Source organism: Gopherus flavomarginatus, chromosome 21 (assembly GCF_025201925.1).
Source record: "Gopherus flavomarginatus isolate rGopFla2 chromosome 21, rGopFla2.mat.asm, whole genome shotgun sequence".
NCBI lineage: Eukaryota > Metazoa > Chordata > Testudines > Testudinidae > Gopherus > Gopherus flavomarginatus.
The window spans coordinates 6,254,677-6,274,955 of record NC_066637.1 but is presented as its reverse complement, the minus strand read 5'-3'; the positions used below and the strand labels follow the sequence as shown (position 1 = coordinate 6,274,955).

At 42.1% G+C, this 20,279-nt stretch overlaps 1 protein-coding gene across 1 annotated transcript in view; it reads left to right on the top strand.

Annotated features, from left to right (window-relative positions):
• Positions 1-10,860: 10,860 nt before the first annotated feature.
• GABRD (gamma-aminobutyric acid type A receptor subunit delta) overlaps positions 10,861-20,279 on the top strand; it is a 27,220-nt gene continuing 17,801 nt past the window's right edge. Inside the window, exon 1 of the mRNA XM_050931643.1 lies at positions 10,861-12,154. Within this exon, the coding sequence (XP_050787600.1) occupies positions 12,072-12,154 (83 nt within the window). The 5' untranslated portion in view covers positions 10,861-12,071. The remainder of the gene's footprint in view (positions 12,155-20,279) is intronic.

Here is a 20,279-nt window from a genome sequence, read left to right as displayed (position 1 = left end):
CAAGGCCTTAAACCCCAATCCTGCAATCTGATCTGAGGCTTTGTTCTGCTTGTATGAAACTAGGTTATGCTGTGATGTGTCTGTTGTGCCTGGTACATATATGTGTTACTCTGGGTTCTATCATTCATTCTTCCCATAAGTGTGCAGTTTTTAAGCCACTTAATGGTGGCAGAATGCTCGTTCTGAGGAATCCACAACCCTTTCCGCAATATGGAAGTTATGCAGATTCATACTAGAATATACACATTTTGAAGTACTAAAAAATCCAGAACTCCAGCCCAGAACAGACCTCTCTTAATTGTATTTTATGTAGTTATCTTTATTATGTTTTCAGAGATAAGCATATACAAATCTGACAATAGGCTTTTGCCCTTAATGTCTAATGAAAGGCTATTACAGCACATCATGAGTGCTGATCATGCTACCCCGTATAACATGTCACTTATATTGCAAATCGTTCCTCTCCTTTCAGCATAAACTGTAGATTTTTGAAGTGTTTTCTAGCACCTTAACAATAGCTACAAGAACATAGCAAAATTATTGTTAATAAAAAAGTAATTAGATGACATGTTAATTATTTGAATAACAAAGGAAGTAATAACAATAAGCCATTACATTTCATAAAATGCCACTCAGTATCTGAATACTTTATCTCCTGGAGGTATTGCTGCATCTGTGAACATCTGTCAGTTACTGTCCATTCAGTGGAGAGAATTTAGCTATGCTCACTGAAGAGTTATGTATCCTTTCCAGCTCCAAATGGCGAGAGCCTGTGATCAAATTAGGTTAACTAAGTAAAAGACAATTAAGATCAAAACTCACCCTAAATATCTATTATTTTTGGCTCAAAACCCAAGTGATATATAATCCCACAGAAACTGCAGATTCACTTGTGTCAGAAACAAATATTTATAGGTGTATAAGGAATGGAGCTTTACAGATGTTTCATGCCTGTACTCAGACCTGTTTGGTAATTGGCTCAAGAAATCATGTTGAAACTTTTATATTTAGTTATGTCTTTAATAGGTATTCAAAGGAATTCCATTATAATTGACTTAGACATAACAATATTGTGTCATTTTTAAGCATAACTCTGCATTTAAATAAAACAGGGAGTTATGCTTAGAAATTGAAGGGCAGATATGGCCCATTGTTTCATACAGTGGTTGCTGGTGAATTTCTCATATTTACCTAAAATAAATTGATATGGTTACCTCACTGGATGCAATATTTCCTTGTAGTTCCCTATTCATATTACAGGAAATAACCTCGGTGCTTGTAATATGCAAGCAGTATCCAACTGCAAGTATTTATTTAAGGCAATTTGCAAGTGTTTTTACAGCTGCTGATGGTGTTATATTGTGATAGGGTGCATAAAACCCATTCTGTCAGAGCTGCTAAGGATTAAAGTAGAGCTATCTTCTATCATGGTAAAGATCCTGTGTTTTATATATCTTCCTACTGTATTTTCCAGTCTATGCATCTGATGAAGTGGGTTTTAGCCCATGAAAGCTTATGCCCAAATAAATGTGTTAGTCTCTAGGTGTCACAATTACTCCTCGTTTTTGCTGATAGAGACTAACATGACTACCACTCTGAAACCTGTAACCTGTGTTTTTGTAAGTTTATATGTGGAGCATTTTCAAACAGCTAATTCCCTTGTTTCAAAGACAGTATTTTCAGGCAGCCTCCACCCAGGCACCTTTGAGACATAGGTGCTGCCCCAACATCATCCCATAGCAACAAGTATTTCCTACAAGCTTAAAACAATTATCTATAAAACGTGTTTAGTAAACCTCTGCTTGACCTCATGCCTTCCTACTTAGTGAGTAGCGCTATTGAAATCAATGGATCTACTCCCAAAACATGCTGCTACTCAGTGTGAGTAAAGATATAGAAATCAAACAATTAACTGCTAATATTGGATATTAAAAATCATATTTGCCCTCAGACATGATGGTTTTGGGAATATGTAAGTTATCTGGTTTAAGGAAAGTGCAGCAGGATTGATTACAGCAGCAGTTAAATTGATATGGGGATGTAGCTGTTCTCAACCTTTTCCATATCATGATCCCATATTACAACAACAAAAAGTTTCAGCAGCACCTTCTCCCATGTGGACATACAAAAAGAGAAGGTGGTTGTGGCCCTTCTAGTCCTGTTGCACTGGGATCCCACAAGTTGAGAATTCTTGGCATTGTAATGGATATAGAGTTTTTTCACTGATCCCATTCTAGTCCCTGGTTGCAGGAGACTTATGAATGTCGGGTATAAGATATGTAATATGGTTCTGGATCTTGCAAACAATTAATATGTGGATAGCTGCAGAATTGAGGCCATAGAGACTTGCACTTTGGCAGCTTTGGAGGAGGACGTGTGTGCATACATGGAGATCCTGCCATTCTCTTTGCTCTAATGTTAAACCTAGAGAAGCTTCATTAGCGTCACTAGGCTTGCTTCTTTAATAGAATGGAGTATAAACTAGATGCTGTTCACATTGAACTGAAACTAGAGTTTAGGCACAGGAAAAAGTGACAGATCCACCAGAAAAGCTCAGAGAAGAAAAGACAACAAAGAAAATTACTACTCTCCAGGCTCAAACTGAAGCATTAATTAGAGACCATAGACAATTTAGCAGAAAGATGCAGAAGTTGGAGAATGCACATACATATTGTTAATTAAGGTTAGTAAATTTCCTAAGAGCTTTAGAAAGTGTGTCTATTATTAGAGGAGCTCTTGGATTTTTAAATAATTTAAGGAATAATTGAACCTGGGAAGATGGCTTTCCATCTGTTGGGAAGGGGTTTTATTAGGTCTGTTAAGAGATCTTTTTCAGTTCTCCAGACACATGCAGTCGTTGGGAAGTGGTGGAGCAGCAAGATCTCTACTTAATTACTCAAACCTCCTCCTGCTTGGCTTCTTGAGTTCTCACATTGCACCTGCAGGTGTCTCTACCATTAAAGTCACTGTCCTCAACCTTCTATCTCAGATATTTATATAGGCTATTCTGAGTGACTCAGTCTTTGTTGTATTGACCACCAGAACAACCCTGTCAGGTAAGGAAGTGCTATTATCCCCATTTTACAGAGAAGGACCTGATGCACAGAGAGGCCAAGTGTCTTGTCCAAGGTCACACAGGGAGTCTGTGGGAGAATAAGGAATTGAACCTGAGTCCCAGAGCATTGTCCTAATCACTAAACCACCCCATCGCTTCAGCCCACCCTCTACCCTGTGCTTGAGACCCTCTGTTGACTTCCAATATCCTCCCTTGTCATTCAGGCTCATCCTTTCCAGTGCCACACATAGATCTGCCCCTGCATCTTATCTGTACTTGCTACTATGCAAATTTCAGCTCACCTTGATGCTCCCTATGTCTCTTCTTCCTAAAGGTGATTTATGCCCTCTTTTCATGCCATCCTCTATGCCAGTAACAGCTTTCCTGACCCTGCACTCTGAGGAGATTGAGGCTGCATGGCACACAGGGTCAGGAGGATGCTGTCTTGGATTTTTGTCCTCCCATCCCCTCACTCTTTATTTATTGTTGTTGATTGCATTGTGTTTAATTTAGATAAATTTCCTCAGAGCAGGGACCTATCCAGTTTGTCTACCTTTGTCTTGTACACATCACCACCATCATCATTTATAAAGGGTTAAGATGTAGGGGGGACCTATCTCATAACATTTGAATTTCTGACTCATTAGAATTGACAGTGCAGTTTGCTGTGTGCCTAAATAATGTGCTTCTTTATATGGATAGCATTTTTTTCTGGATGTTTCCAAGGTGACAGCAGCTCATGTGGAGATTTCTACCTTTTAGGCAGGAAGATTTGGCACTAATGAAAGAGTCTAGATTCTTGCATTGTGGTGGGTGTCAGATTAGATAGAACAGCATCCCAGACCACACATGTTCTGTAATATGGATCAACTTTGGAAATTCCTAAAGCTAGACACTGGCACAATGTAAAGACTCATCCCTATTATCAGAAAATGTATCCTGAATGAGGGCAAAACTGGATGATTCTAGAGAGAAAGGCAGAGAATTTATAAACAGATAAGTATTAGTAGGATCATAGATCAGGTAAAGTATTAATGCTTCTGATTGCATGAAGTAAAAAACATCTGTGGACTGAACTATATATAAAGTTAGCGAAATGTTCAGTAGATTATGCCTGCCTCAACTCCATTTATGTATTGTCACTTATAAAACAATATTGCATGGTTTAGGCATTAAGGTCCCAATCCACATAGATACTTAGGTGCCTAAATTGTGTGTTAAGGCATCTAAGTTCTAGTTTGGCGCTCTGCTGTGATCCACAAAGCTCCCACCGAACACTGGAGGCACCTAAACTCACTCAGTGCCTACGTTTTCAGGGTAAAAGTTCCCTCGGTGCCTAAGTTTCTGCCTCTGAGCATGCACGCTGCTGCCTCCCTTGAGGGTCTAGATGCCTATATCATGCATAAGCCCCTGAAGGTATGTCTACACAGCAAAGAAAAATCTGCTGCTGGCTTGTGCCAGATAATTCTGACTTGCAGGGCTTCAGCTGGGGGGCTGTTACATTGCTGTGTAGATTTCTGGACTCAGGCTGAAGTCCAGGCTCTGGACCCCCCCACTCGGCAGGATCCTAGAGTCCTGGCTCTAGCCCAGAAGTTTACATAGCAATGAAACAGCCCCACAGCTAAAGCCCTGCGAGCCCAAGTTGGGGTGGCATGAGCCAGCTGCAGGCTTTTCTTTGCTGTGTACATACCCTGAGTGATTCTTAAACCGAGGGAAGGTAGGCGTTCAGTACAAAAATTTTTATATAGTGATTGTTTTCCCATCAAAGAAGGAGCGGGTTCTACCACCATAAGTGATGGGTCCTTCTGACAGGGTGGACTAGGTGCAGAGGCTCCCTGCTGGAGGCCTCAGGGTCCTGCCACACACTATCCTAGAGAGGATCAGAAGAGAAGTCCTCCAAGCAGCCTAGAGTGGCTACAAGGGGAGCAGCCAGTCAGGGGCCCAGAGGACCATGTAAAAAGAAGCAGCAGAGCAGAGACTGAGGTTTTGTCTACACTACAGGGGAAATTCGATCTAAGCTACGCAATTTGAGTTATGTGAATAGCATAACTCATGTCTATGTACCTTAGATCTACTTACCGCGGAGACCACACTATGCGATATCAACCGGAGATGCTCTCCCATCAACTCCCCTTACTCTTCTCTATCCGGTGCAGTACAGGAGTCGACGGGAGAATGATTTGCGGTTGATTTAGCGGATCTTCACTAGATGGAGTGCCAATGCATTGATCACCACTTGTGGATCCCCTAGTCAGTGTAGACAAGCCCAGAGTCAGGCAGTTGCTTCCTTTAGCTAGAAGAGAAGGGCCTGGGTTCCTCGCTGGCTGAAAAAACAGCAGGACCATGACAGCTCAGTGCAGACAGGGACTGGGGAAGCTAAGAAGGAGTTCGTGGCTGGTTGCTGGGACTGAGCAAGCCCAAGGAGGCCCGCAGGAAGACAGTGTTTCCAGGGAAGAAGCCCTGGGAGTATGGCCCCCTACCAGGGCCTGGACAAAGTAAAGACTGTATAGCCCAGAAGGGGTTTTTGTACTACCTACAGACTGTGAGTCTGACTTGACTGGAGGGCTCAGTCACTAGAGATCTGCTGAAGAAACCATTGACGGGGGGAGGAGGCACTTGCGAGAGGCAGGTGCTATTCTGTTACCACAGAGTGAGGAACTGCAGGCACATGCACTCGACCAGGGGGCTGCTCACAAGAGGTAGGTGCTGACCCCATTACAGTCCCCCAGGTTTCTCTGGAGGTGGTGCTATTTGTGCAGAGATCATCTCTGGGTTTCCACACTGGCTCCTGAGCTCCCTGCTCCCTTCTATTTCCCTGGTAGCATAGGCCCTTTGGAATCACAAAGATGAGAGGGATAGAGGACAACCACAGCACAGAGCAGCTCTGCAGGAAAGCTAAGATAGCTCCAGCTGTATTGACATTTAGGCAATTCCCCCTGCAGCTGGGGGAATCATAATGGGGCAGTACCCCCGCTTCCTCATTGACAGCCTTGCCCAATGCACTGTTCAGTCCCCAGTGGAAAGTTTTTAATTAATTTAGACTGGAGAAGAGTGCAGGATTCAAAGTCCTAAGACTGAAGTTTGCAATCCACACAACAGGTTTTGCATGGGCAGTGGCAGTACTAGCTTCCGACATGTTGCCACCTGCTAGTGTGCTCCCCATAGTCATTCACTCCTTGGCAGTGGCCTCTTTGCTGAGGCTGCTAGAAAGGGGGCATACAGTGGGGTTCAACACATGGATCACGAAACAGCCTCCTGTTGATAATGACTTCACCAGCCTGAGTTCAGTTCCAGCTGGTGACCTAGAAGTGAAAGATTCTGTACCCTATTGCCACTCTTCTGGGACAGACAGTTGCTTTCTGCATTCTTCTTCCTAGAAGTCATCCTCATCATTAGTTTCTTTTGTTACTGCAGGCCATAAGGACATAGAGAATTATTCCACAGCAGGAAAATGTCACTCAACCTCACAAGCCAGTCTCCTATATATTGAACTTTCTCTTGCTATTTCCTGCATGACCATGAGTTTGGTCTTTGGAACTAGTTTGGAGCTTAAATACAGAGGTCTCTTTTCAAAGATAACTGCAGTGTTTAAGGGTGAAGTTTGTTGATCCTTTACACAATGAAATTGTGTTGTATTCTTCAGGGAAAGAAACCTAATGTATAATGTCAGCGGGAAAAGATATCTTTATTATTAATTATTTTATGACTGTAACTTCTAAGAACCCCAGTCAAGGATCAGGACCCCATTGTGTTAAGGCACTGTACAGATAAACAACAAAGATGACAGACTCTGCCCAAGATCTTATAGTCAAGGTGTCAGACAGGATGCCGTAGGTAGACAAATGGTGGGAGAGGGAGGAGATAAAATAAATAGGGTTTGACAATTAAAGTTTTAGTGTCCTACTTGCCTAACCAAGCCAGGCAGGCATGGTCATTTATAGGCCTCACAGCAGAGGTGGGTTTTAAGGAGGATAACATGACAACTACAATTGTGTCAAGGAGTTTTCCCAGGCTATGAGAATGGTATGGGAGAAGTGGACAGTCAGGAAATCAAGGCTGACAGAATGAAGACAGGGGCCAACAGTTCAGCAACTTAGAACTGATAGATACCTTTATATCTAATCCTTGATTATTTTGATATGAGCTTTATAGCTCCATCATGCAGAATAAACCAAAATGATTTAATTAGGTGAGGAATCATTCAATATCCTGACCACTTGTTTTCAAAGAGAAAAACTATCTATTGTTCAGGCTCTTGCCACATTGCTTATTTCTTAAGATTTCTCACCCATCTTCTGGGTGGAGGAAACATCCATAGCTGAAGTACTGGTAGATAGAATACAGAATTCTTGTTGATGGGACCTGACTACAGAACTAGGGATGAGCCCTGTGTAGCATCCAAAATGATCTAAATAGTTCTCTTGTGAAATTGTTATTGATATCTCCTCATATATAAAAATAGGAGTGTGTGTAATTTTATATATCTAGAAACATTTGGAGACTTGCCACAACAGAGTCTTTCACTGGCTGTTCATGTAGAGTCGTGTGAGAATGAAACTAATTATCTATGTGGCACATTTTTGCCTCTAGAAATCTTATCAGACAATTAGATGTGCCTGCCTGAGTGATGGCAGTAAAATCACCTGTTGTTCTTTGAAAATGATCCATTAGGAGTATATGATAATTTTTTTAAGTTGCATCTGTATTTAAACAGCATGACCTCTTCTAGATATACCCTTGAAATTTTCAGATCATAGAGGTCTATGATGATTTTCTTATACAATTATTGGATGCATTTCTCCTATGTCATCTCCTTTATTTGAGCACAGACTCCACACTTTACAGCAGCAATCACAAAGACATGGATCATTATGGTCAGGAAAAGGCTGCAATTTGCAGATGAAAAATCATAAACACTGCTGAAATATGGGTTTTCCCTGTTCAGCTTTTGGTGAAAAATAGCTTCCAAGTTGTGAACTCTGTTCACCTGCTTCAGAGAAAGCAGACACTAAATAAACAAGATCATCCAGATGTTTCTTCCAAGAGTGTCCAGATGTGATACATCACTGTTACAAGGGCTGAGCTTCAACCAACAAGCTCACATCTATTCTGCAGTCTCAGTCAGGCAGTAGAATAGTCACCTGATGGGATGGAAGTGTAGCTCTGAATATGAGCAACATATTAGTAATATTTCAGACTAAATTCTTCTATCAATTCTCCCGTGGCTTTACATACACAGTAACAAGTAACCATGAAAGGGGAGCCCTATGAGACTCCAAACTGGAAGTCACAGTTTGGGTGTATCAAGTGTAGTATCTTAATCTGATCCAGTCTCTGAGCCATCTGAATTCTGCATGCAAGGTCAAATCCATACAATGGATCTTATTATAACAGTTGATGCTTCCTGCCACACAGTTTAAGAGGTAGCACTTTAGTAGGGTGACAAAACTGCTTAAAAAAGATTGTGTCATGGGCCATCTTTGTAAGAATATGTGACAGCTCCAACCCAATGGCTAAGAGAAAACTTTAATTATTTTATAGAGGATTAGATGAGAAAGATTTGGGGGCTTACTTTTATTTTATACTGTGGTTTTAATGCTGATTTTATGTGTTTTAATCTTCTCTCTTTTAAGTAATCTAATCTGTCATTAACAGTAAAGGGCCTAGGATATTGTGGTAGGTATTGTAGAAATAAAATGTATTATAAATAATTATTATTCTAGTTTCCATGTTTCCCCTACTTCTAATAAGCATTATTAATGCTGAGTGGGGAAGAATATACTCAAAAATCTCATCTGCCTAAGTAAGAATTTGTGTGGAACTGTGACTAAACAGCAGGCTGTATGAGCTGGTATCTGCCCTTCTTCAAAATCATAGTTATGCAAAGTGCAAGCCCCATTAACTCAATGAAAACTACTCACATGAGTAAAGTTTTGCACGTGCTTAGAGTTTTGCAGGAATGGGACTTAGATCAGGACTTTTCTTCTTCAAGCCATAGACGTACACTGGCAGCTAAATCAGCCTTGCAAAATTTGTCATGAGAATTTTTCATTCCAGACACAAAATCTAATTGCCCTATCTTAATGATAAAAGCACTTCCTCGCTTGTAAAATATTTTGCTTATTCAGGGTGATATTAGTAAGCTGCTGGCAAACACACAGGATACATTCTACAGTTTAAAGCCCTCATCCTGTACGCTGATCTCTGCCAGTGGACCATTACCCCCATCTAGATCCCAAATGCAGTTAATGGGCTCTGAACATAAGCAAGGGTCCACTCCTAGAGATCAGTTTGTAGCATTAGAGCTTGTGTTTAAAAGGCCAGAACACTGAAATGATGTAGCCAAATACATCCATGGTGCAACTCCATTAAAGCTATTGGGAGATTAGTGGTTTATGACAGGGATTAATCTGGCCCATTCTGTTTTGGCAACAGTGGTGCATTTTGGAGGCAAGAGAAATGGGAAAAAGAAATAGCCAGAACAATTAAGAGATACAAGTAAACAATTTCCTGTGTGTAAATGCTGTACTTCCATTAGTAGCCCAGCCACAGTCAACAAAGCTTATTTTAACTGGGTTGAGGGTGCCCAAAAGGGGTTAGCTGTTCTGAGTGTAGTTGCAGCAAAGAATCCTGTGGCACCTTATAGACTAACAGACGTTTTGGAGCATGAGCTTTCGTGGGTGAAGTGGGTATTCACCCAGGAAAGCTCATGCTCCAAAACGTCTGTTAGTCTACAGGGTGCCACAGGATTCTTTGCTGCTTTTACAGATCCAGACTAACACGGCTACCCCTCTGATACTTGAGTGTAGTTGGTGCACAAAGAAACACAACTTTATTATTTCAACAACAATTCCTTTAGAGGGCTCCTCTCTATTGTGTATTTTAAGGTTTTATACAGGAAATTGTCTATTTAAAAAAAAAAAACAGTTCATAGCAGCATTTATCCTTTTAGAGAATATGATTCCAATAATCTTCTACACATGTATATATTTTTACTAGATAACTTATTTACTGTTCTTTGATATTGTAACAGGTGTGTTCTTAGGAGATTTAATTGTAACTGTGTGCTTGTTTTACTAGTAAAATAAGTAGATGGTAACTGTCTAGCCTTGGAGAGAAGCAGAATCTAAGAGTACTAAGGGCAGGCAGGTAGACAAGCATATGTAAGACAAGGAAAAATAGAAAAAATGAACGTCTGAAAGATGTAAATCTGTGTTTATTCCCTACCCAGATGTATTAACTGATGCGAAATCTTACCCTGTAGATTACATAAAAGAATGTTTTGATTTCTCCTCCCCATCATAAACAGCTTTCAAGATCTTTTTAAAAGCAGCCAAAGCAACGCAGTTAAGCATTAGATGTAAATTTAGGTGTTTTCTTTCCCAGTATGCATTAGCTGCAGAGAATGATAATCCAAACGGGGGGCGGGGGAGGGAATAGAAAGAAAATCTAAAGCTACGTTAGTCCTACATATGTCCTCCCTTGCTCATTTTAATATACAATACCTGTCTGTACACACACTTCAGACACACATGTGGGTGCATGGATGGATGGGTGGATATTATCCTCGGTCCCTTCAGGGCTATTGTTTTACTTCCCTCTCTTGCTTTCTATATAAAATATTAGTATTGAATGGTACGAGCAAGAATACAGAAAAACCTTCTCCCTAGTACATCCTTCGTCCTTTGGAAAAATATCGGAATAAAGTATCTGGATATTCTGTTCCTTCCTGCCTTCTAGTGCTTACTGATGATACATGTTCTTTAAAACGTTCCCTCCATAGTGCTGCTTCTCCCCTTCTTCCGACAGCCAAACAGTCCAGCGGAGAAGAGGTGCGGCGGAGAAAACGCGGACTTTCATACCTGACATCCGAGTTTGCCCTGCGAAGAGAGCCAGTGAGGACCAAACTTCCCAACTGCATTTGGACAATGTCCCCCCAGCAGACCGCTCTACTGGATCAACCCCCTTTAACAGCAAAGAGGGGCCCCCGAGAGTTTGCAGGAGCAGGTTTGAACTGTGGCTTTCAGTGACCCTAGAGAGCTCTTGTCATCTGAGAACTCAGCCCTGGGGCAATCACGGTCCGGAGTCTTCTAAGCGCCGCGTCATGCCTATGAATGTAGCAACCCAACATGTTTCATCTCAGGGAAGCAGCCCCCTAGCCCTGCCAGGGATGAGGAAGAAGTTTGTCTAACGCTGGCTCTGCAGCCCATGCTCTTGCTAGTGCTTTCTGTGTGTGACTTGTTTAAAGTCCCTGCAACTGCAAAATCCCCTTTTTCCCGGGGCTAAATCCCCCTGCTCATTTCCCTCCTCCAGTCTCCGTGCTGCAGAGGGCAGGCGCTTGCTGCTGTTGCCCGTGGAGTTGTGCAGGGAGCGGTGCGGAGGAAATAGGGGGGAGGGAACCGTGCTGCGCGCACACACACACACAAACTCCTGCAGTTTACCCACGCTTTTTCCGGCTAAAACGTGCATTAATCTCACTCCGAGCAGCTCCTGGACTGGTTGCTGCTCCAGGGACGTGTCCCACTATGTCCTGAGATTGGACTCGATCGTTGTGTTTAGTTTTGGTTTTTGCACAGGGGCACTTCTAGGAGCTGATGAGCATTTGTAGTTCGCTTCCTCCTGCGCGTGCTATGATCAAATCTGTAATTTCAGAGGTTATTTTCGGCAACCAGCTTTGCACGGTGGAAGATCTGCTGGGAAGGAGCCTCTGAAAAGCAGCCGCGAGTGAGGATGGCACAGAGGGGCAGCTGTCAAGCCGGGATGCCACTTTTCCTGTCCTTGGTATGAGGCAGGGAACGGGGCGCAGCCGAGGAGACCGGGAGGGCTGACCCTACTCCCCATCTCGCCCTGCCTGCATGTCTCTCGGCGGCTGTAAAGATTGTGGGGGCTGCTGCTGAGCAACAACGCTGCTTCAAACTGAGCCTCAACTTAACACAGCAGGGATGGTAACGCTACAGCAGCCTCCTCGGCGCTTCCAGGACAGCAGGAGAACCAGGGTTTTGCTTGCCACTGTCTAATGCCTGGGACTAAAATGGAATTTCTCACCTGGATTTTACCGTCCTTGGTTCTGCTGTGCACCCAGCAGCACAGGTGTATCAGGTAAGGACCGGGGGTGGGGGGTCCAGGGTCTTTACTTATGTGTCATTATCCCCCTTTGCCAAGGACGCCCTGAGTTCGTGGGCTGCGGATCTCTGTCTGGCAGGGAAAGTGGGTCTCGATTGGAGAATTTGTCACAAGGTGCCCTACTTTTATCACTATTCCACCAGCTGAGCAGCAGCGTCCCGGATTAATCAAGTGGGAATCCCGTTAACAGGATATCTGGGGAAATCTTATCTCTAGGGCACTTGGTCTAAATTGGAGGCAATCTCTAAAGTTAATGGCATTTCACAGGCCCGGGATAGTTCCGTCCCTGTTTAAAAAGCAGCAACCCCTGCAGTTTGGCCATAAAACTCGGCTGCTCACTGGAGATCGCTGGCTGGTGACTAGCCTCCCCAGACATAACAAAAAACAGACTGCAGAGAGGCATGCACTGTAGTTCTGCCCAAAGCTTTAGCTAAAGGGCTTCACTCCAGGCCTGGGGCTCCAGCCAGCATGTGGCCCTGCTAGAGCAGCAGAGGGCTGGGAAAGTGCTCAGAGAGAATTTTGAAAAACAAAGCAAACCCATTTAAAAAAAGAAGTGTAGGGCTAAATCTGTGCAATTGTTAGTTACGTTCACTCCGACGGTGTTAGCTAGGCAACCAGCTCGGATCCAATTTGCGATGTTCTTTATATACTCTCCACGGATCTGGAGGCTGAAAGTGGAGAAAGCTTGCCATGGTTATTCAAAGAACGCAGAAGGGGGAGGAAATCTTTAAAAGAGAGAGAGATTAGTTCAGGACATCTAAAAGCAATGCCCAAGCTTTTCCAGGGAGGGAGCCTTGGGAGGGGATTCCCCTGCTCCTCAAAAACAGTGGATATGCCTATTTGTATTTGAGGGGCTTCAAGATGGGGGGAATAAAGGCCAAGTGGTGATTGTGCACAGAGGAACATGGTTACTGTGGGGTTTGGGATTATTTGCTGAGGTTTTATTATTTTATTGAGAAGTAGGACGATCCAGTGGTTAGAACAGGAGTCAGGCAACTGAGTCTTAGGCAAAGTCCTGCATCTGATTAACTGCATGACCTTGAGCAAGGTACCAAAGGCCAAATACTGATACATTTACACAAATATCTTACTTCTCAGGCATTCCTGTGTCTTAAGAGGGTCATGCAAAGAGTAAGATGCTACTCACTAGGTGTATAAGGGTGTCAGCATCTGCCCATAATTACAATACCACAGTTTCCCCACCTGTACAGTTAGGATAACATTGAGATTTTTGGCTGAAAGGTGCTGTACAAGTGCAAAGTATTATTATTATAAATAAGCAATTACTCTTCTCTAGCCTGTGACTTCAGGATCTGTTTCAAGGCATAGCAAGAGCCTGGATGTGTACAATGTATAATTTGTTACATAAATTATTTTATTACTGGTTTAATTGCCTAGTTACTTGGCTTTCTTCCTACAATGACACAATAGTGATGAATTGTTTGTTAGAAATACATATACTTTGTAACAGAGGAAGGGAACAGCTAGAAAAATACAATTGCTAGCTTTTGAGATTTAATATTCTGTGTTCAAAAGATGTTAGCGGTTTATCTTATCCAAAATTGCTAATAGCAAAAGACTCTGAGTTCAAAGGACGCTACTTTGTTTAGTACAGTGTAATCTTCTGAAAGATCACTTAGAACAGGGTTCTCATTGCAGATGAAGTGATGAGCTGTATTTGAAAAGAAAAAAGGCTTCATGGACACCTGGTGTATCGCACCCTAGCCAGACAATAATACAGATAATAATAATCCTGGAAACCAGCCTGCAAATAATTTTACTCATATTAAATTAAATGGAACTACACAAATGAGTAAAATTAGTGATATGTAAATGTTGACAGGTTTGGGCCCAAAGTTTTTGTAATGGAAATCTGCATTCCTGAGTTTTTGGGTGGGAACCATGAAACCAATGAAAGTTAACATGGCTGGTGAACCTTTAGAGCCGAGCATCAGATATTGCAAACCAGTTTCCACTTGTTTTTTAAGGCTGGACAAGGAGAAGAATTTCACTGCTGAATGTTAACCAAAATAAAGTTTAATGTATGTAGTCTAAAGTTGCCCTTGGGTTATTGAATCATACAACCGAGCAGAAACTGTTTTCCATTGAGTTCACATAGGACCTGACCCAAAGTCCACTAAAATCAGTGGATAGGTTTCCATAAACTTCAAGGGGCTTTGGGTCAGGCTCTAAGTTCTGAAGACAATTCTTCGTGCTATAGCATCTGTAAGCAGCAAACTTACACATACCAGATTCTTTACAGGTGATGTGATTCCTTTTCCTTATTTTAAAAACGCAATGACATGCTAACTTATTTTCTGGTTTAAAAATCAATTAAAGCATTTTTTAAAATGCACATTTAGCATTATTCTTGTCCAAATCCCATTATCCAGCTGAGCTTCATGGAGAAATGTGTGACTAAGGCTGCACAATCCTCAGGCTGAAGTCCTGTGCAAATGCGCGTAAATTCTGTGTGCGCTAACCAGTGTTGGTGAATTGTCACCTCAGGGTCCTGTTCTAATCCCTTGGACTGATGCATATCCCTTGGCCACGTGCAATAACTCATCTTGTAAGGGCCTCAAGAAGAGTATACTTTTCTCCTTCTACCCTCTGTGCCAGAGATGCACAGGTTTGTATGGTAGAAGGTGCTTTAGCTAGGATATATTTTACTAGTAGTTTCATACACTGAGATTAAAATGTAAAATTTTATCGGTGGCTACATTTCCTCTTTATTGATCTAATTTTGATTTTTAAATGTGATGCCTTGATCATAATGACTGCAGGGATGCCAAAGAATACATCTCTCTGGCCACAGATTCCATGGATTGTAGAGCAAGAGGTTATTAAAAAGAAAGTGGTGTTTGGAAGATCCTAAACACCACAATATTAGTTAAGGCTTCCTAAGGACCAGCTTTAAAGTTAAATACCAGAACTATCATCAATTTTTTGTTTTTTAAGGGAGCACCCATAGCCTGCTCATGCTTGGCACTTTCTGAACATTACCTATCTTAAATAAGATGCTCAAAACAGGTATAATTTGAGGTCTCCATTACTTGTGCTGTTTGACAGAAATCAATGAGCCAAATTCAGCCTTGGAGTCAGTGAAGTTGCATCAACTTATACCAGGGCTGAGGTTATCCTATCCCACTGTGTTTATTAGTAATATTGGTATTCGTTTGCAGCTTCCTATGTGCTTGGACAGAGCTTGGCGCATTGTAGATGCTCTCTTAATACAAATAAATAATAAGTGAGGTGCATTAAAAGAAAATATAGTGAGATGTCTTCTCTTGCAGTGGGAGAGATTCATGTGCAGTACTTACTCCAATTACTATTAATAGGAGTCATGCAGATGTCATGCTCTAAGGTTTAAAAGGCCCCTGACTCTACAACTCTCCAGTGAAATAGTTTTTAATTCTCTAATTAAAAATAGACACACAATCTTTTTTACTTGTTTAAAAAATAATTCTATTTGTATGTAATTAACTATCCTATTGAATAGTACATCTCTCAACCTTTTACTCCCAGTGATGAGAAGAGAGGCTTGCACATGTGAAATATATTCAAAGAGTAGACTACTTCATGCAGCTTAAAACTCATGGAGAAATGGAAATAAAGACTTTGATGTTCATAAGGTTGCCATGAATTAATCTTAATGCTTTTTCAATTACATTTCAAAATACGGAACATATTTACAGTTAGCTTCACTTAGAGTCAAGGATGGCAAATGGAAAGGATACACATATTACTCTAGACTGATACAGACTAGATCATTCACTGATCTTGCCTGATATTTAAAGGCCTTTTTCCAGGAAAAAAATGGCAGATAAAATTATATTGAAATGAAACAAATTTACCTCCATACCAGTTCTCTGGACCACACACAGTCAGCTATTTAATAGACTGATTCTTTCAGGTGAAAATATCCATTTCAGGTGCTCAGTTCCTCACAGACAGTGTAGAACGTAGGCTGGTTGGTGACTTAAAAGAGAAATAGGAGAGATACAGGGAGCGAGAAATTTTCCCCACCACTTTTTTAATGAGCATACACGGCCACTAGTGCGGGTTACCGTGACCTATCTACAAGTTTGATCTAAAGTCAGCACTGCTGATGGCCATTGACTTGCAGAAGGTGCTTGGGCTTTTTGTGTTGGAGAGAGTAACTGAGCCCTCGTCCAGACTAACCCGCGGCATCGGCGGGTTAAAATCGATTGCTCGGGGATCGATATATCGCGTCTAGTCTGGACGCGGTGTATCGATCCCCGAGCGCGCTTACATCGATTCCGGAACTCCATCAATCCGAACGGAGTTCCGGAATCGACGCGGAGAGCCGCGGACATCGATGGCGCCCCGTCCAGACTGGTGAGTATCTCGATTTTAGAAATTCGACTTCAGCTACGTTATTCCCGTAGCTGAAGTTGCGTATCTAAAATCGATTTTAATTCCTAGTCTGGACGTGGCCTGAGATTCCTATCTCTCTCTCTTGTTCAGCAGCCACTGAACAGTGCATTCAATCCCACATGGCTTAACTGAAATATTTACCAAGTCTTTTGCTCACTGATATCAGGGAATTTTGACTCAATATGTTCAAGGAGTGTCCCAGGAGATAGTAAGAAGCAGGCAATATTGCAGTTGATAAACCATGCTGCATTAGTATAAATGCATTTATTCTGCAGCTGATTGGAGAGACACATCATCTGAATTAGATGTATACGTTACCCACATCCCCACTGTTGGCTGTATTTATACCCCCAGGAGAGCTGCATTTCTTGGGAATATTTATTTGAAGGGCTTTGTAGTTTTCCCAAGTTTGTATAATAACCATAAACATCAGCTTTCTCTCTGCTTCAACAGGGCTAAATTGTCTTTCCCTACCAGAGAGGAAAACTAGACTTTTTTTTTTTTCTAGAAAGAAAAATGAGGCTCTTTTCCATGGTGAACCACTAATTGCATCCGTCAAAGTATCATAGAAATGTAGGTCTAGAAGGGACCACAAGAGGTCATATAGTCCAGCCCACTGCACTAATGCAGGAGCAAGTAAACCTAGACTCCCTGACAAGTGTTTAACTGACCTGTTCTTAAAACTCTCCAATGATGGGGATTCCACAACTTCCTTTGGAAACCTTTTCCAGCATTTAACTGCCCTTACAGTTAGAAAATTTTTCCTAAGGTCTAACTTAAATCTCCTTTGCTGCACATTAAGACTATTATTTCTAGTCCTACCTTCAGTGGACACAGAGAACAATTGATCACCATCCTCTTTATAACAGCCATTAATATATTTGAAAACTGTTATCAGGTTCCCCCTCCTTCTTCTTTTCTCAAAATTAAAACATGCCCAGTTTTTTTTTTTAAACTCTTCCTCGTAGGTCAGGTTTTCTAAACCTTTTATCATTTTTGTTGCTCTCCTCTGGACTTTCTCAATTCAAGTTTGTCCTCAACTTTCTTAGAATAGAAGATTAGGGTTGGAAGATTAGGGTTGGAAGAGACCTCAAAAGGTCATCTAGTCCAACCCCCTGCTCAAAGCAGGACCAACCCCAACTAAATCATCCCAGCCAGGGCCTTGTCAAGCTGGGCCTTAAAACCCTCTAAGGATGGAGAGTCTGCCCCCTCCCTAGGTAACCCATTCCAGTGCTTCACCACCCTCCGAGTGGAATAGTTTTTCTAATATCCAACCTAGACCTCCCGCACTGCACCTTGACTCCATTACTCCTTGTTCTGTTATCTGCCACCACTGAGAACAGCCGAGCGCCATCCTCTTTGGAACCCCCCTTCAGATAGTTGAAGGCTGATATCAAATTCCCCCTCACTCTTCTCTTCTGCAGACTAAATAAGCCCAGTTCCTCAGCCTCTCCTCATAAGTCATGTGCTCCAGCCCCCTACTCATTTTTGTTGCCCTCTGATGGACTCTCATCAATTTGTCCATATCCCTTCTGTAGTGGGGGGCCCAAAACTGGACGCAATACTCCAGGTGTGGCCTTACTAGTGCTGAATAGAGGGGAATAATCATTTTCCTCAATCTGCTGGCAGTACTCCTAGTAATGCATCCAAATATGCCATTAGCCTTCTTGGCAACAAGGGCACACTGTTGACTCATATCCAGCTTCTCGTCCACTGTAATCCCCAGGTCCTTTTCTGCAGAACTTCCACTTAACCAGTCAGTCCCCAGCCTGTAGCAGTGCCTGGGATTCTTCCATCCTAAGTGCAGGACTCTGCACTTGTCCTTGTTGAACCTCATCAGATTTCTTTTGGCCCAATCCTCCAATTTGTCTAGGCCACCCTGGACTCTATCCCTACCCTCCAGTGTGTCTACCTCCCTGCAATTTAGTGTAATCTGCGAATTTGCTGAGGATGCAATCCATCCCATCATCCAGATCATTAATGATGATGTTGAACAAAACCGGCCCCAGGACTGCCCACACATCTTAAAGTGTGTCACCCAAAACTGGAAACAGTACTCCAGCTGAGGCCTCATCCTTGCTGAGTAGAGTGGAACAATTATCTCCCATGCTTACATAGGACACTGTTGTTAATACACCCTAGAATTATATTAGCCTTTTTTTCAACTTCTTCACGTTGTTGGTGCGTATTCAATTTGTGATCCACTATAACATTTAATTTTTTTCTTCCTAAGCATAATACTTCACACTTATTTTTGTTATATTTCATCGTATTGATTTCAGACCAGTTCTCAATTTGTGAAAATCATGTTGAATTCTAATCCTGTCCCGCAAAGTGCTAGCAACACTTTCCACTTTGGCGTCATCCACAAATGTTATAAGCATGCTGTCTCCACATTATTGTCCAAGTCATTAATGAAAGTGTTTAATAGTACTGGACCCAGGACTGGCCCCCACAAACCCCCCCAGAGACCTTTTCCTGTTTTGACAGATAATATTATGAGAACATTGTTTCCAACCAGTCGTGCACACATTTCATTTAGATCACATTTCCTTTGCTTGGTATTCAAGCAAGGGCAAAACGCCACATTTGTGCTGATGCAAGTCGCTGCCCTGAAAGAGAGAGTGCCAACGAGGGTTAAAAACCCCTCTCCTGAACTGCAGCTTGCAGAAAACTTTCCAGCGAAATTATCCAGGAGCATGTTGCCATCCTGTCAGCATGGCACGACTCTGACTTGGCGCAGGGTAAAGATAAGCTATTTTTTTTTTATTGCGTGCTGGTGTAAGCTCCTGGAATTTTAGGAATTAATAGCTTACTTTTATATGGTGCCTTTCATCCCAAAGCACACTGTACAAAAGCTTAGGTCAAGAAATGAAGTTGCTTAGGTCAAGAAATGAAGTTGCTGAATCAGCTGAAGGTGGTTTCATTTATTCCCATCTTTATTACTTGGATTATAAAATGCAAATCCTCTCCAGCTTGCATTTCCATGCCAGTCCTCATGTTTCCAGGTGAAATTCATGAATAACATCTCAGGCCTCAGATAATCCCCATGGCTCATCATGGGTGAATGGACTTCCCTGCTCTTGCACACAGCCTTAGGAAACTGGGCCTGGTGTAGGGAAGGCCACAGGAGTGGGACTATGGAGGTATCCCGCACATCACACTGCTGGCAGGTCATTTCTATCACCCCCTCCCTCCCTACTCTCATGGCAGGCTGTAGTGTGGTGCGGAGGGTTTATGTGGGTTCTCTGAACTTGCATGAATGTCACTCCAGATGTGAATTTCACCATGTTTTCCATCCAGTCAAATAGTAAAGAGTCCTTAGTATTTTTCATTAGATTAGGTTAAAATAGTTATGTCCAGTATAGCGGTTTGGACTGGATGACTTATCCTCCCAATCCTACATTTCTATGATTCTATGTACAATACCCTACTTGGATGTTGGTGGGGAATGGCTATTATGAAGACTTCTGAGGACTAGAAGATTTAGGGCCAAATTTAGCTCTAGAGTGAACGAGTATAATTCCTGTTGACAGGAGTGGAAATTGTGCCTATTTACGCTATGGCTGAATTTAGTTCATGGCTTACAGCCCTGTTCACTCCGGCATAAAGACTCTGCTGCATTATTCCTAACTCCTATATTCTTTTCCTTGATCCTTTATCTTCCACACCATCCGAATGAAAAATCTAGTGTTGTTTGGAC